At 38.0% G+C, this 15260-nt stretch overlaps 1 protein-coding gene across 3 annotated transcripts in view; it reads left to right on the top strand.

Moving 5' to 3' along the window:
- The window catches only part of LOC144030661 (methylmalonic aciduria and homocystinuria type D homolog, mitochondrial-like), a 167251-nt gene extending 154042 nt beyond the window's left edge, over nucleotides 1–13209 (top strand). For all 3 annotated transcript variants that reach the window (XM_077537134.1, XM_077537135.1, XM_077537136.1), the window contains one exon: nucleotides 12866–13209. In XM_077537134.1, the coding sequence (XP_077393260.1) occupies nucleotides 12866–13060 (195 nt within the window). In that variant the 3' untranslated portion in view covers nucleotides 13061–13209. The remainder of the gene's footprint in view (nucleotides 1–12865) is intronic.
- The last annotated feature ends 2051 nt before the right edge of the window (nucleotides 13210–15260 follow it).

Genomic DNA, 15260 nt, shown 5'->3' with positions numbered 1-15260 from the left:
CTTCCCTCGCAGGAAGACATGGAGGACCTTCTTGTATCGTTTAATGACATCCTCGGGTGTTGAAGCTGGAATCATGAAAGAAATGAGTGAGCAATGCAAGGACTAATATAGTGGTTTCAGTCTTGTTCATAGGTTCACAAGATACTTTTAGCCATGTCTTATAGAACTCAGTAATTTTTCTGCAACCATTATGATCATGTTGGACAGCACAACTGTAAGATGAATCTTATGATGTATGGTACTGCAAGTATATACAACAATTGCTTTTAAAAAGTACTTTGAATGGTTGAGAAGCATTACATGAGTACTGATTTGACAAGGCGAGGTAAGGTAGGACTCAGACGCAGGCGTAAGGTAAGCCACCAAGGCAGCAGGTTTATTACCGGCCAACAGGGGTCTCCTCTCAAGCTGAGAGGAGAACAGGGAGGCAAAAAAGTGGAGAACAAAAAGCGCTCCACTAGGGAGGAAAAAACAGGCAAAAGGTACTGGGGACAACGAAAAGCGCTCCGCTAGGGAGGAAAAAGGGCACAAGGCAAAAGGGGTAACAAAAGGCGCTCCACTGGGGAGGAAAAAGCACAAAAACAAGGCAAAAATACGTGGCAACATGAACGAGGACATAAGGACTGTGGGACGCTTCCATGCACTGACTGTGACACTTCGGCACTGAGGGGAGAATGCAGGTGGCTTTTATTGCAGTAGGTGATTGGTGGCAGGTGGTGATAATCAAGGGCGGGGACCCGTAATTATGGCGCGGCAGGAAGGGCAAGTGACCTGGGGTGAGAGGAGAGTTAGGATTTCAAAGTAAAACGGGAAACAGAGACACAAAAATAAAAGCATGAACCGCCACGCCTGGTGGCGGCGTGACACTGATTAAATGGAATCATCTATTTTGTCATCTATTTTGTCACCTTTCCGCAACGTTGCTTTATTCAATACTGAAGAACCCATATTATAATATATTAAGCTTTATTCATTTTGTTAAAGTCCAAAGTTAGAATAGTTTGAGAAATAAAATTCTAATAAACTCAGTTGTTTATTTCACTATGGCATTTTAAAACATTTCTACCGCTGTAAAAATGCTGTTTGGCAAATCTCTCACATTTACGACCAGCTATTTTTGAGCCAATCAGTATTGGTTTTGCGTAGCCATGTGAAACAGAGTTGAGTATGGCTTTTTATTTACATACAGCTCCAGTCTCACAAATCTTCACTACCCTATATGATCATATAACTGACATAAAGATTTCAGTTTGTGAAATGCAACAGTAAATCTGTACATTATTGATCCCAAATCAGATGTGGAGATCTAGTTGAACCCCAGCAACCGCAGGGTAAATGTACTTGTTTACGAATGGTGGGTACACCTATTTGACTTGCTACTTCGGTATTTATGCAGAAAGAACGCCACGCCTTTTCCTATTCAACTGTGTGTACTAACTGTAATTACGTTTATTTTAGTGATATCGCGTAAGAAGATCTGACAAGCAAAATACAAACAATGACCCCCAAATATACCAAAGAGACGCTCAAAATAAAGAGCGAGGTGAACATTGTTTAATGTTCTTTGACATAGTATTTTACTCTTACACTATATTTGATTTGATTTGATTTGATTTATTTGTTCATTTTTCCTTTCGGACAACATTGTTAACAATCAAACATTACATCACACAATTTTGACATACAATAACCGAAAAGAAAAAGGGCTGGCAGGAAGAAGCATAAACCTTATAGGTTCCCGCCCCCATACTAAACTAGGACGCACAAAATCAAATAAAAATAATAAAAGTCAGCAGAGATGATAAAATTTCACTCAGATTATCAAGTCCATGAAATTAAAAATCCAGTTGATTGCATTCGGAGACAATTGATTCAAGCAGATGGATTTTTGAAAGTTCACTCAGTTCATCAAGTCCAAATAGCAGGTTGTCGAGTTGATTACATTCGGAGACTTTTGATTCAGGCAAATGGATTATTGAAAGTCAATCGGATCCTCTTCATCAGTGATTTGTTCGTTTGTAGATCATGACAAAAGATTCTTTCCAGTAGTTTGTTGATCACTTGTTGATTCATACCATGTGGATTATCACAGTCCAGCAGCTTTAGATAACTGGGCATAGTGAAGACCATGTGTCCGACACCTCCTTCAGTCCGATCCGTCTTCATCACGATTTTTGTTCATCGCGACCTTTTTCTCCAGTTCAAGCAACCTTGTGGCCATGTCTCTCCTCATTCCGTTCATGGCAAGGTTGAGTGCTGCAATGTCGTTTTTCACCAGGGAAGTTTCATCAACGGCCTTAGTTCGGCCGGGTTGCACGCCAGTGATGGCTCTCAGAGTGGCCTCAGCCATTTCCTCTGCAATCTTCTGGCGATCAGACATTTTACGCAGCGTGCGAAACAGCCAGTGGGTTCCAATCCCCAGCAGCATCAGCAAGACCACCAGCACAGCCAGCAGGTAGACGTCCTCCACGTCCTCAAGGTCAAAAGTAGTCAGACACACTGGCCCTTGCCCAGGAATCCTCAGCATATCCAGACATGTGAGTACCACTTGGGCATGAACGATCAGTAGTTGCAGGTCTCATCATAGAGAAGATTTTGTCAAACGCACTTACAGACCAGCTAATTAGATCCATGTTGGTTTGCAAAAAGTTTTTGGAGCAGAGCGTCCTTTTCACAGCAGTCGGCACAGATGCTGTTTTCAAATGATATAAAATAGACTGTCCTTGCTTTACAATAACATAGTCAGACGTGTTTACATTTTTGTGTTGAAGCTCCCTCCTTGTTTTTGACACTGGTGTTATTGCTCTCCCACATAATAGTTGAACAAAAGTCAGGTTAAACATTTTCTTCAATATAACTGATTAATACCATTTCTTTATATTTTTTCTTAAATGCAGCCAGTGTCTTTGTTTCTGTTAGTCCCAGATCTAATGAATTCCATAATTTTACACCCGTACAGGAGATCGAAAATGACTTCAGTGTAGTCCTAACACATCTCTGAACAAACACATGTTTCTCTCTCAAATCATATTTCGACTCCTTTGCCTGAAAACATGTTTGTAAGTTATAAGGGAGACAATATCTGGCCGCCTTATACATTGTCTGAATAGTTCTATAGTTGACTAGATCTAATAATTTCAATAGTTTAGCTTCGATAAACAAATTATGTGTGTGTGCAGTATATGGAACATCATGGATAATTCTTATTGCTCTTTTCTGTAATACGATCAACGGCTGCAATCGACTTTTATAGGTGTTTCCCCAAATTTCAACACAATATGTCAAATAAGGCAAAATCAATGCATTATAGATTATTTGGAGTGCTTTTAGAGTCAATATTTTTTGCGTTCTGTAGAGGATGGATATACTTCTTGCCAGTTTTTTTTTTAACTGTGTGATGTGAGGAGTCCATGTAAGCATCTCATCAATAATTATTCCCAACACATTGTGTTGGTTTACCCGTTCAATATTTACATTAGAAATTTGTAGGCTGATATTTTCTTTAGTTCCTTTTTTACCAAATAACATAAATTTAGTCTTGTTGAGATTAATAGACAATTTATTGGCGTTAAGCCATTGTTGAAGTTTATATAATTCTTCATTTACTATTTGCACTAGACTCTGTATATCCTCACCTGTACAGAAAATGTTTGTGTCATCAGCAAAGAGTACCATCTTTAACACAGTAGAGACTTTACATATGTCATTTATATACAAAATAAACAATTTAGGGCCCAAAACTGAGCCCTGAGGTACACCACATAAAACTTCCATTTTATTAGAAGTACTCCCTCCCAATGTCACATACTGATATCTTTTGGTTAGATAACTTCGTAACCAACTTAATACAGTGCCCCTGATCCCCATTTTCTCTAGTTTATTTAATAATATGTTGTGATTTACAGTGTCAAACGCTTTTTTTAAATCAAGAAATATTCCAACAGTATATAATTTTCGGTCAATAGCATCTGTGATAATTTCCATAGATTCAGTCAGGGCTTGGGCCGTCGAATGTTCTTTTCTAAAACCATATTGACTATCATCTAACAATTTATGTTTTGTTATAAATTTATCAAGTCTATTATTAAAGAGTTTTTCTAAAATTTTTGACAACTGTGGCAAAATTAAAATAGGTCTATAGTTGCCATAATCATGAACATCACCATTTTTATATATAGGAATAATTTTTGCTATTTTCATTTCATCCGGGAATACCCCAGTCTGAAATGAAAAATTACATATATAGGTTAGTGGACATAAAATTTCATTTATTATACTCTTAATTAACTTCATATCAAAGCCGTTTGAGTCACAGGAGTATTTTGTTGTGCATTTGGCAACCAAGTGTCTTATCTCAGTGTCCATGACTGGCTCCAAAAACATCGAATAAAGGTTGCCTGCATAAGTATTCTCAATATTCATGTCACCACAAAAAAATATTTGTTTGTTGTGGATTGTTGACAGAAGTTTTTGTATACACTCGTTAAACATTTCCACCTTAGAGTCTGGTGTGCGATAGATACAGCTTACAATTATATTTTTACCTTTTATCACATTGATTTCAATCGTAATACATTCCATGAGATTGTCAACCTGTATCGACATATTATGCAAAATATCAAACTTGATGTTACAATCCACAAACAAGGCCACCCCTCCACCTCCTTTACCAGTTCGATTAGTAGATACCATATTGTATCCAGGTAAATCAAAATCCACGTCCTTGTTATCTTTCATCCATGTTTCTGAGATTGCAATAATATTTATTTTGTTGTTGAACTTCTGGAGATATTCTTTGATGTGTCCAAAGTTAGTATATAGACTCCTGCTGTTAAAATGAATTATTGAGAGCTTACCAGTGAGATTAATTGATTTGTTGAATTGTTCATCAGTGAAATAGTGGCACTTGTCCGCTTTGTTGTTGTAAAAGTTTTTGTCAGGGTCGAGTATTCCATTTGGATCGTTCAAGGCATATTCCACAAATTGATCATCTAAATCGGTGTAGTTTGTCGATGTGGGGTCAACTTTTTGAGACATAATTAATCGTCGTAGACTTCCAACTCCTGCAATCGCTTGACAACCCTGGTTTTGATCTCCTCTGGTGAGCTCCCTTGTGTCTTGATAAGGACTTTGCAGTTGGCGGTCCAAGTTGCCATGATTTTCCCATCTTTCTTCAGTTGACGTGCCTTTCTTGCGATTTCTGCATTCTTTTTGGTCAGGTTTTCATTTAGAAAGACATTCTTGCCTTTCAGTTTTGGGCCTTGCTTGAGGAGTGCGATCTTGCTTTTTCTGTCAGTAAGTTTCATGAACACCATAGGTGGTTTTCTCCCTCCAGATGGAAGTGTGTAACACTCTTGAATATGCTGCGATTCCACCGTTATTTCAAATTCCCGTAGTTTGGTTATCACCTGTTGCTCCACTGATTCATTGTCAGGATTTAGGTCAGAATCCTCATCACTTCTCCTGGCCGCGGCTTGTGCATACGTGCGCGGCCTGACTTTAATGCCAGTGATAATGACATCATTGATGCGAGATTTTTGATCAAGCTCATCTACCTATTCCTGCAAGGTGACAATTTGCAGGTCTTTCTTTTTCATCTCCACCTTCTGGGCTTGAACCACATCCCGCAGTTGCATCACCTCATCCAGCAGTTTCTGGTTAGATTCCTTTATGGTTTTATCCATTTTTCCCATGGTTTTCTCCATTTTTTGGATAATAGTCTTTAGCTCCTCAATTTCTTCCGTTCTTTTCCCACTAGGCATGTTGTAAGAACAAAAAAGTTGTTGTTACAGCTGCGCCGCAGGGAGTGAATCGCAGAGCGATAAGTTGCGTCCTTCTCTATCAGAGTCAGGAAGCAGAGATGATCACTATCAAAGTGTTTTAGGTCTAAATTATTCACAGTGATTCATACTCTGCAATGAGTTGTGATATCAGTTGAGTTAGAGAAATTTTCCATGCAAAGGGAACATCTTCACATGCATTTCTGCTCAGGCTATGAAGCCTGCTTATTTATTTGTCAATAATTTGATGGCAACAAGAAAAGCACTTTGTGAGCATAAAGATTGTTTGCGAGGGTGTAAGTTACACAGGTTTAATGCAAATAATATTAAGTACAATAATGGCACTATGAATTTGTTTTTCCATCAAAAAAGATAAGACGAAAAGAACCCCCTTTGTGTTCACCCTAATCCTCCCACAAGCTACATAAGAATCTTCCCATGATAATTTACTGCACACTCATCTTTATTGTAATACAACATAATTGAATAAGTATAAGTCAAACCACTAGTGTACTTATATAATTTTTAGCTATCGACAATTAAGCGGCCGATCAATATCCCATTAGTTTTTACTTTGGAAAACAATGACCAAACTGGTAACATAGTATAACATCTATACCCCTTTTTTTTTAAATGTCGCTTGGTGAACAACTACTGTACAGTTATGCAAGTTAACAAAAGAGAGCACTGTAGCACACCTCTTCCAAAAGTGCATTTTCCTTTAGTCGCTCTCTTCTTTGGGCGCTTCACCATCTTCTTGTGTTTTTTTCCCTTCTTTTTCTTCCTCCTTTTTTCCTCATCAGAGGAAGAGGAGGATGAGGAGGATGAGGAAGAAGAAGAAGATGAGGACTTTTCCGAAGAGGACCGTGTTGAATCCGAATCATGCTTTGTGGTTCCAGTAATGTCCTTTTTCTTGTCTGATGAAAGACAAACATGGAATCACATGACTCATTGATGAAGTGAATAATGATACACTTTGGTTATACCTATGAGAACACAATATTCTGTTTGCATGAACAATTAAAATGGAAGAACTGTTATCAAAAAAAACCCCCGATGCATTTTCATATCTAAACTAAAGTATATCTCAAGTTTAGAAGTACCCAATGAATAAGTACTTACACTCTGACAGTTCCTTTAGCAGGAACTCTCTATCTTTCTCCAGTTCCTTAATTTTGGATTCCATTGCTATTCTGTATGTTGGTGCATCTGCAGAGGCAAAACATGTAGTAAAAAAAATATCAATTTAGTAGAATCAAACCATGACATTCCACTTCTAAGTATCAAATAAGTAGATGAGGCATGAGGCACGAGCTTTGAATAGTAGAATGTTTAATAACGCCAGCCAAATTTCGAAAGTAGCTTTGTCAATTATTCTCCAAATTTTATGCAATTCTAATGTCTTCCAATTGACAATGCCATGGATTCAAAATTATTGTCCTTCTCAATGGGTGCGATCGTAAAGTAGATTCTGATGCTCTGAGGTTTATAACCATACTGTGGTTAGACAAAAAATTGGTGTTTTCAACAGCATGGCATTTAACATGACAATCAGAGCTCAAGCACAGTCCTCTTTGTTGCTACAGTAATTTATGTTCTACGCCTACTAAGCGTCGCCTAGTGTGCCACCTCTTACTAGGCTACACATGTTACAATTGCTGTGTCATTACAGGTTTTTTTGCATGAGTCTCTTAAGTACGGCATTAAAAGTTAATCGATGGACCATTTTTTCTGCCTGTAAATGAGATTTGACTGGAATTTACATAGTAAAACTAAAAATATAAACTGATAAATTCACCCAATGTTGTAATACTAGTCTATATATCATAAAATCGTTGACATGGCCTACTCATTTGCTAGATCAATTTTTAATATCTGCAAAGAGACACAAAGTCATGGAGGATATGATTTATTGATTTCTTTTTCTGAGGTGCCGGCCAACTAAATCCTTTTGTGATTGGTGCACCCCTATAATAAACTATTTGCTTCGTGAGAAGTCAGAGTTTGAGAATTTCTTGAATTTTTCGCATCGTCACACCAGCTGTTTGGGAATCATACAACGAAGCACTGAACTGCGTGGACTGCAAACGCTGGCGAAAACCCAACGTCTCAATTTAGTAGATTTCCAAACGCATCACAGTAGGTTAATTAAACTGATGTCGGGTACTGTCGAGAAATCATGGTATAATAGTTTGCCGTGCACTTTAACACTTAACTTGTCACATTGAACTTACCTTCGGATGTGGCGGCAGTCTGTTGCTTGCTGTTCTTTTTTCGTGAGCGCGTATCAGCCATGCTGTTTAGTGTTTGGAGCTGAGAAAACAAGTCGCTTGGCTTCGTTCTCTCTTCCAACCGTTAGCATGTAGGGCCAGAGTCTCGTATTGGGTTGCCAGATTAAGAGAAAATAACGCAATACGAACAGGGTACAAGTAGGAACACATGCAAGCTGGAAGTAAAACAGCTACATAATTTCTTGCTTCAATTTTGGAAACATAAAAATCCACACCAAAAAAAAAAAAAAAAAACGGGCACGTTTTTTATCATCAAGTGGAGAAACAAATAGATACTTGAGTGCAACTGGCAACATGGTAAACATTTTTCAGTGTTTATTTCAAGCCGGGCCACGAAATTGAGACTCAGTATCTGATTGGTTGTTGTTTTAAGAGGGAAACTACCTGGTCAGAGTGTTCAAATACCATCCCGGGCTCAGCCTCCTTGCGCAATGTCGAAAATGAAGCGTTTTGCAAGGAAAGTCAGGGAACTGGTGGAAAAAACACCCACAGTCAAAAATACGCTGAATCTAATTTTGTGGTTACAAAAGAAGAAAGTGATTGGCAGTAAGATACACTGCAAAACCTGCAAAAGAAAAATGAAATTGAGCCGAGCTGACTGCATCGATTTCTATGAATGGTAAGATCTTTTCAACATGCCTTTATGTCGCTTTATTTTTTTCCCCAATCCCGATGAGTAATTTTCATTTGTGGAATTGTTTACATAAACAAAAACAAAAAACGATTAATTGATAGCCAATGTTTGAAAACATACATTGACTTGACCTGTGGTCCCCAGGAGATGCCAAAAGCGCCACAGACTTCATAAAAAGTCAATCAGAGCTAAGTCTGTTTTCAGCAGGTCAAAAATGTGTCTCTTCAACTGGATGAGATTTATATACAGGTCAGTAAATGCTAAATTGTAACATTTATGGAATTAATCTTATGTCTAAATTACCTTTCTCCTCCAAAAGTGTCAATGCAGTCATTTTTAAGTTTGTTGTGTGAGTCACAAAGTCACTTCTGGCCTCTGTTGTTACAACTAACTTAATGCAGTTGCTTATCTGTAGAAAAAAAAATCTTCAAAAAATCAGTATACTGCAAAAGGGAAGGCAACTATAATGCAAATTCTAGTAATGAAGTAAGAGACTGCTTAAATATTTCAATGGTAGTATTTTTTGTCTTTTCCTGTAAATATCAATTTTACCTTATGCTGAGGCCTGGAAGACACCCATGGGTTAATTAATGACCCTATAAATGTTAAAACCTTTGTTTTTCTGATGAAGAATTTTAAATACTATTTATTGTATTATCTCACATTGTGAAAACGTTTGCTTTTACTATTTCAACTTGCAAAAGTTTATATTTATTTTTTTAAAAGCAAGTCTTTGCAATGACACATTAGCATACAGTTTATACATGCTCTTCAACAGTATCCAGGTAACAAGCATGTCATTGTGTATTTCTAGGTTCGCTCGAAGAATTGAGGCTGCGTCAGATTGACATGATAGATGATGAAATTGCGGGAAGTTCGGCATCTTTGACCAAGATGGCCAAAAAAATAAGAATAGCATGTGCATATTCAATGGAAAAGCTGAGGAGACGGACAGGACAAGAGATTGGCGGAAGAAGACAGTTTATCGTAATTGATGAGAGTCATTTCCTCCATAAAAGAAAGGTAAGGACAACAACCCTCAGCTATTTCACCACTATAATATAGTAGCCACGGTGTAGTGGGTGGGAAGTTGGACTCACATCCAGAGGCTTCAACTCATGAATCCACCAATTAATTTCCATCCATCCATTTTCTTGACCGCTTATCCCTCACAAGGGTCACGGGGGCTACTGACGCCTATCTCAGCTGCCTCTGGGCAGTAGGCGGGGTACACCCTGAACTGGTTGCCAGCCAATCGCAGGGCACACAGACACGAACAACCATCCACACTCACAAGCACACCTAGGGACAATTCGGAGCACCCAATTAAGCTGCCATGCATGTCTTTGGAATGTGGGAGGAGGCCGGAGTACCCGGAAAAGACCCACGCGGGCACGGGGAGAACAGGCAAACTCCACCCAGGAAGGCCGGAGCTCGGACTCGAGCTTTCGTCCTCAGTACTGGGACGTGGACGTGCTAACCAGTCTTCCACTGTAGGCAATTATCACTTCATAATAAAAAATGCACAAGTCTCACTTTTTAGCAGCACATATTTATCATTACAAATATAACTTCCAGTTACAGTTGCATTATTACCACTTCCTGGCTGTTTTGCTGATGATAGCTCTATGCAATTAGCACCAAATTTCCTTCAATATAGAAATTCAAAACTACAAATATGGTCGGAAAAACAAACAGAACTCAAACCAAGAAGATCGTTTAAACACAGTTTCTTTTTAACCTTGATCCCCCCTAAAAAAAAAAAAAAAAAAAAAGAGCACTGTGCATGCTACCCCTAAATCATCATGGAAACATATTTTACATGATTTCTTTTTACACATTGAAACACTTTTAGTATCCAGGCATATCAAAAAGTCTGTAGGCATGACACTACACTATATCATGTTGTATCATTCCATGTTTGAATTGTCAATAGATCAAACGGAATGGGAGGAGATAGTCCATCTAAAACAGGCACATTGGGATGATAATAATAACAATAATAAAAATTATCATAATTCTTTGGATAACATCGTATTGCGGCACGCTGTGCTTCAGAGAGCAAGCATACTAAGGCTTTCAAGAACATGGTGGACTTTTATGTATATGAATAGTCGTGATTTTGTGTTAATTTTATCTATATATTTTTCAGTATGGGCGTGGGAGAGCTGCTGCAACCTGGAAAAGGAAAAAATGGGTGTTTGGATTACTTGGGGTAAACTACCGCAGAGACAAGACACCAAAGCCAGTTCTACGCTTAGTTCAAAGGAGAACAAGGAAGGAGCTGATACCGCTCATTGTTCACCACGCTAAGAGAGGATCTGTCATCATCAGTGATGAGTGGCGGGCCTATCGTGCTTTGCCTGAATTAGGGTACAAGCATTTTACTGTTAATCACAGTATAGCATTTGTTGATGCACAAACAGGGGCACACACCCAGCATTTAGAGAGAGCCTGGAGAAGCTACAAAGAAAATATTTGGAGGCTCAGGGGCAATCGAACAGAGCAATCTCTAGTGGAACATCTTTCAGTGATCGAGTGGCATGAGTGGTTAGCCAAACAACATCGCAATGGGATCCTTGGTCGCCTAATTCATGACATTGGGAGAAGATACAAATGATGCAATAATCCATGTTTGTCTATGTCCTTGTGAAGTCTATGGGATAAAATCTTTGAGAAATTGATCCACACTTGTCCATATTTGTGTTGTATTTCAGAACAATGTTCTTCCTGGACCACGTTTATCTAAAACATCTAAATTATATAATAAAAATAATATCAAAGAACATAGTCATTTGAAAATGATGAAGTATGGTACTTTAGAATATGGTATGCAAAAAGATTATTAAATGATTTGTTAATATGAAAACATAGTTTGTTCATGATAACAAATATTATCAGCAAACATATTAGTCATTTGAACATGATGAAGTGTGGTCACTTTAGAATAGGGTATGCAAAAAGATTATTAAATGACTTGTAAATATGAAAACGTAGTTTGTTCATAATAAATATTATCAGCGAACATCTTAGTCATTTGAACATGATGAAGTGTGGTCACTTTAGAATAGGGTATGCAAAAAGATTATTAAATGACTTGTTAATATGAAAACGTAGTTTGTTCATAATAAATATTATCAGCAAACAGTCATTTGAACATGATGAAGTGTGGTCACTTTAGAATAGGGTATGCAAAAAGATTATTAAATGACTTGTTAAAATGAATAATGTGTTCATGATAACATGATTTGTACACATGGTAATGTAAGTTGTAAATGATAATAACAGTTTACAAATACTGGCGGAATCACCAATGTTCAACTTTGGAGTGGATCTGCAAAAAGGTTTGTAATATAATGAAAATAATAATACCACACCAGTGGGGCCTTGATTTCCATGGGCCCAGATGAGGAGCTGCGCTACAAGGACTTTGAATGTTATTCTTCAATAGTTGCAAATTGGTAGCTCATCATGAGTTCAGAATTGCACTTCATGACATGTTTTTGCATTATGATGATGAGTAATATACATTTCTGAATCATGTGTTAACCAGTAGGTATAATTTGCAAATTATTAACTCATAATCCCACAACATTGCAAATTATGAGTTCAGAACTCTTCGTCATGACATCATCTTTTGCTAATGCATTTATAAGATATTAACTAACAATTTGTAAATTACATTTTCTCATGTTTAAATATTTACTGATTATTAGTTAACAATCATTTATCAGTTGCAAAATTGTTAGTTCATCATGAGTTAAGATCTGCTAATCATGAATTCACCGTTTGTTAATGCTTTTACAAGTTATTAACGAAAAAATTGTCAATTTCTTTCCCGTTTTACTCATTATGAGTTAACAATCATTCAACAGTTGCAAATTGTGAGTTCATCATGAGTTCTGAATTGCTCTTCATGAGTTCATCGTTTGCTAATACATTTACAACTTATTAACTACTAGTCATTTGTAAAGTACTTGTTCCTAATATTTTAATAATTACAAATGATTAGTTCATCATTAGTTATCATGAATTCATGTTTTACAAACGCATTACAAACTGTTACCTAACAATCGTTATTATAAAGTGTTACCGAGCCTTCTTGTGTATGCAATTTCCTAATGTCATTTAATTGACTCACTTTTTTTTTTCCTTTGAAGTTTTTTGGACCTTACACAAACAACACGCTGTTCGAGACAGATGACAGGTACCGTCTCCTGGGCTTTCAGATTGAAGACCTGGGTTGCTGTAGAGTTATTCTACATCCTTTGTGGGGGGCTCATGCCTTTGTGGGAATAATATTTTCCAATGCACCACCCAGCAGCCTTAGCATGAATAATTTTCAGGGCTGTTAAACACAAGCTTATACTTGCTTGCAATAGTTATGTTCTTAGCTATAAATTTATCAACAGTCTACATGTGGTCGGAATGTTTAGTCGACTGTATGCGATGCTTCCAGGCCTATACTGTATATTACTGTTTCACAATAAAATCTCAAACAGTGTCTTTTCCCTTATTTTGTACTGTAACATGTTTTGAATATTTTGTCCTTTTTGTCATTTATTGTAATCAGTGGTTCCCAACCTTTCCGAACTCTTTCATCATACCATAAGTACCAGCTCATTCATGCGTGTTGATGATTCTCCAAAAGTAGAAAGAACCCAATTCATTCATTGAAAATCATTTTATTTCTTTAAAGCAGTGCTTCTCAAATAGTGGGGCGGGCCCCCCCAGGTGGGCGCGAGGCTTCGTCAAGGGGGGCGCGTTTGACCTCGGGGAACATGCTTTTTTATTTATTTTTATTTTTTACTGTCTTAGAATAAAGTGCAATTGCACCTCCACTACATTAGGTGGCAGTGGCACTCTCATTGGCAGAGTGTTTGCAGGGAGCATTGGCTCGGTGGTGTAGGGGTTTTGTTTGCACTGAGCATGCGCGCTTTGCACACAGCACAGAGTATGAGTATGAAGTGTCGGCACGAAGTATAGCAGACCCTCAAATGACACCATAAAATATTTAACAGGGATGAAAAAAATAGGCGGGGGGGCAAGATGTTTTCTTCTTCCTAGGGGGGCATGACAGAAAATAATTGAGAAGCACTGCTTTAAACTAACTGTAGAGCACTCATATTTAGTTTTGTATGTTTGTCAGTTACGTGACCTTCTTTTGGAACGTGACATACATCCTGACATTGTCATCACGTGTCCCAAAATGGCCGTTCGTGCAGCCATTTTGGCATGATAGAAAACACATCTGCTGCTTTGAGTAAACGGCAAAGGCCACATCTGAACAATGATTGACGACTGTTGTGGACCAGCTGCCACAATGAGAATGGGCAAAAAATAAGATCAGCCACGCCAGGCTGCCAAAAGAAAAATCAATACGTACGCCAATGTTGCAGTTTGTACATGGTGGCTGACTCAGCAGATGCTGTTAGCACACGCAAAATGTGGGGGAAATAATCTGTTTCGTTCATTTGTGCTGCTACGATTTAATTGAATCACTTTTTATTTTCCTCTGCAGTTTTTTGGACCTTACACAAACAACACGTTGTTCGAGACAGATGACAGGTACCGTTGAATTTAATAACAGTTGAATTTAATAACTGACCAACACCCAAAGACTAATAAAGACTTTTTACGGCATAAATGACGGCGACCGCGGCCAATTTAAGCAGCTAAGTTGCTAACGTACTAAATAACACAGCAACACTTGTTTCAAATTCAATGGTATTTTGACCACACATAAAGGGGAAATAAATCTGGATTGTACAAACTTGTCAACTTGCTTTTGTATGATCAGATTCAAAAGCGCTCACCGGCAAGAGGGGAGGTAATTACAAGTTAGCAGCGTCGGTAGAAAAAAAACCTGACACTTCATCGGCAATCCAACATGTCCACCTCGCGCATGTATATCATGTCCTTCTCATGCACTTTTGCTCCAAAGAAGCAAACTACTAGGGAAAGGGGGAGGGGGTGGGGTGTCCTTATGCTTCAATCGCAAATTTGGCAGAAGTTTCTTCTTGGATATCTGGACGTCATCGAAAAGGCATCAAGAATTGGGGGCGGAAAAGAAAAAACGAGATGATGCTTGCGCGTCACTTGCAGGTATGACAATGACAATTTGTTTGTTTATTTTGTAACAGCTACGTTTACATGACCACAGTTGGCAAAAACAAAAAACAAACAAAAACTAGAGCTGCGAGCAGCTATAAAGGGCCCTCGCAGCCCGGGTCACGTTGGGGTCCTTGCACGTTGGGGTACTTGCACGTTAGGGTACTGGCACGTTGGGGTACTGGCATATTGGAAGCAAAATTTCTTTGAAAATGGCATAATAAACGTTTACATGTAGAATTTTTTTTTGCCAGTGTGTGTCAAGCTCAACGGGTTTTGGTGATTGTTAAGACCTGCAAAAATCAGCGTCCTTATTTATTTTTAGGCAATGAGTTTCCCTGATTGGTATTTTTTGTAAAAGTGTATATATACATCATCGCTCGTTGTACTCATTGCACAATGTTACTTTTATTGTCCAAAGGGGCAATCAAAAATGAATAAAAC

Source organism: Festucalex cinctus, chromosome 11 (assembly GCF_051991245.1).
Source record: "Festucalex cinctus isolate MCC-2025b chromosome 11, RoL_Fcin_1.0, whole genome shotgun sequence".
In the NCBI taxonomy this organism is placed as follows: domain Eukaryota; kingdom Metazoa; phylum Chordata; class Actinopteri; order Syngnathiformes; family Syngnathidae; genus Festucalex; species Festucalex cinctus.
The sequence above is the reverse complement of the archived record's forward strand: the minus strand, read 5'-3'. Positions and strand labels throughout refer to the sequence as shown.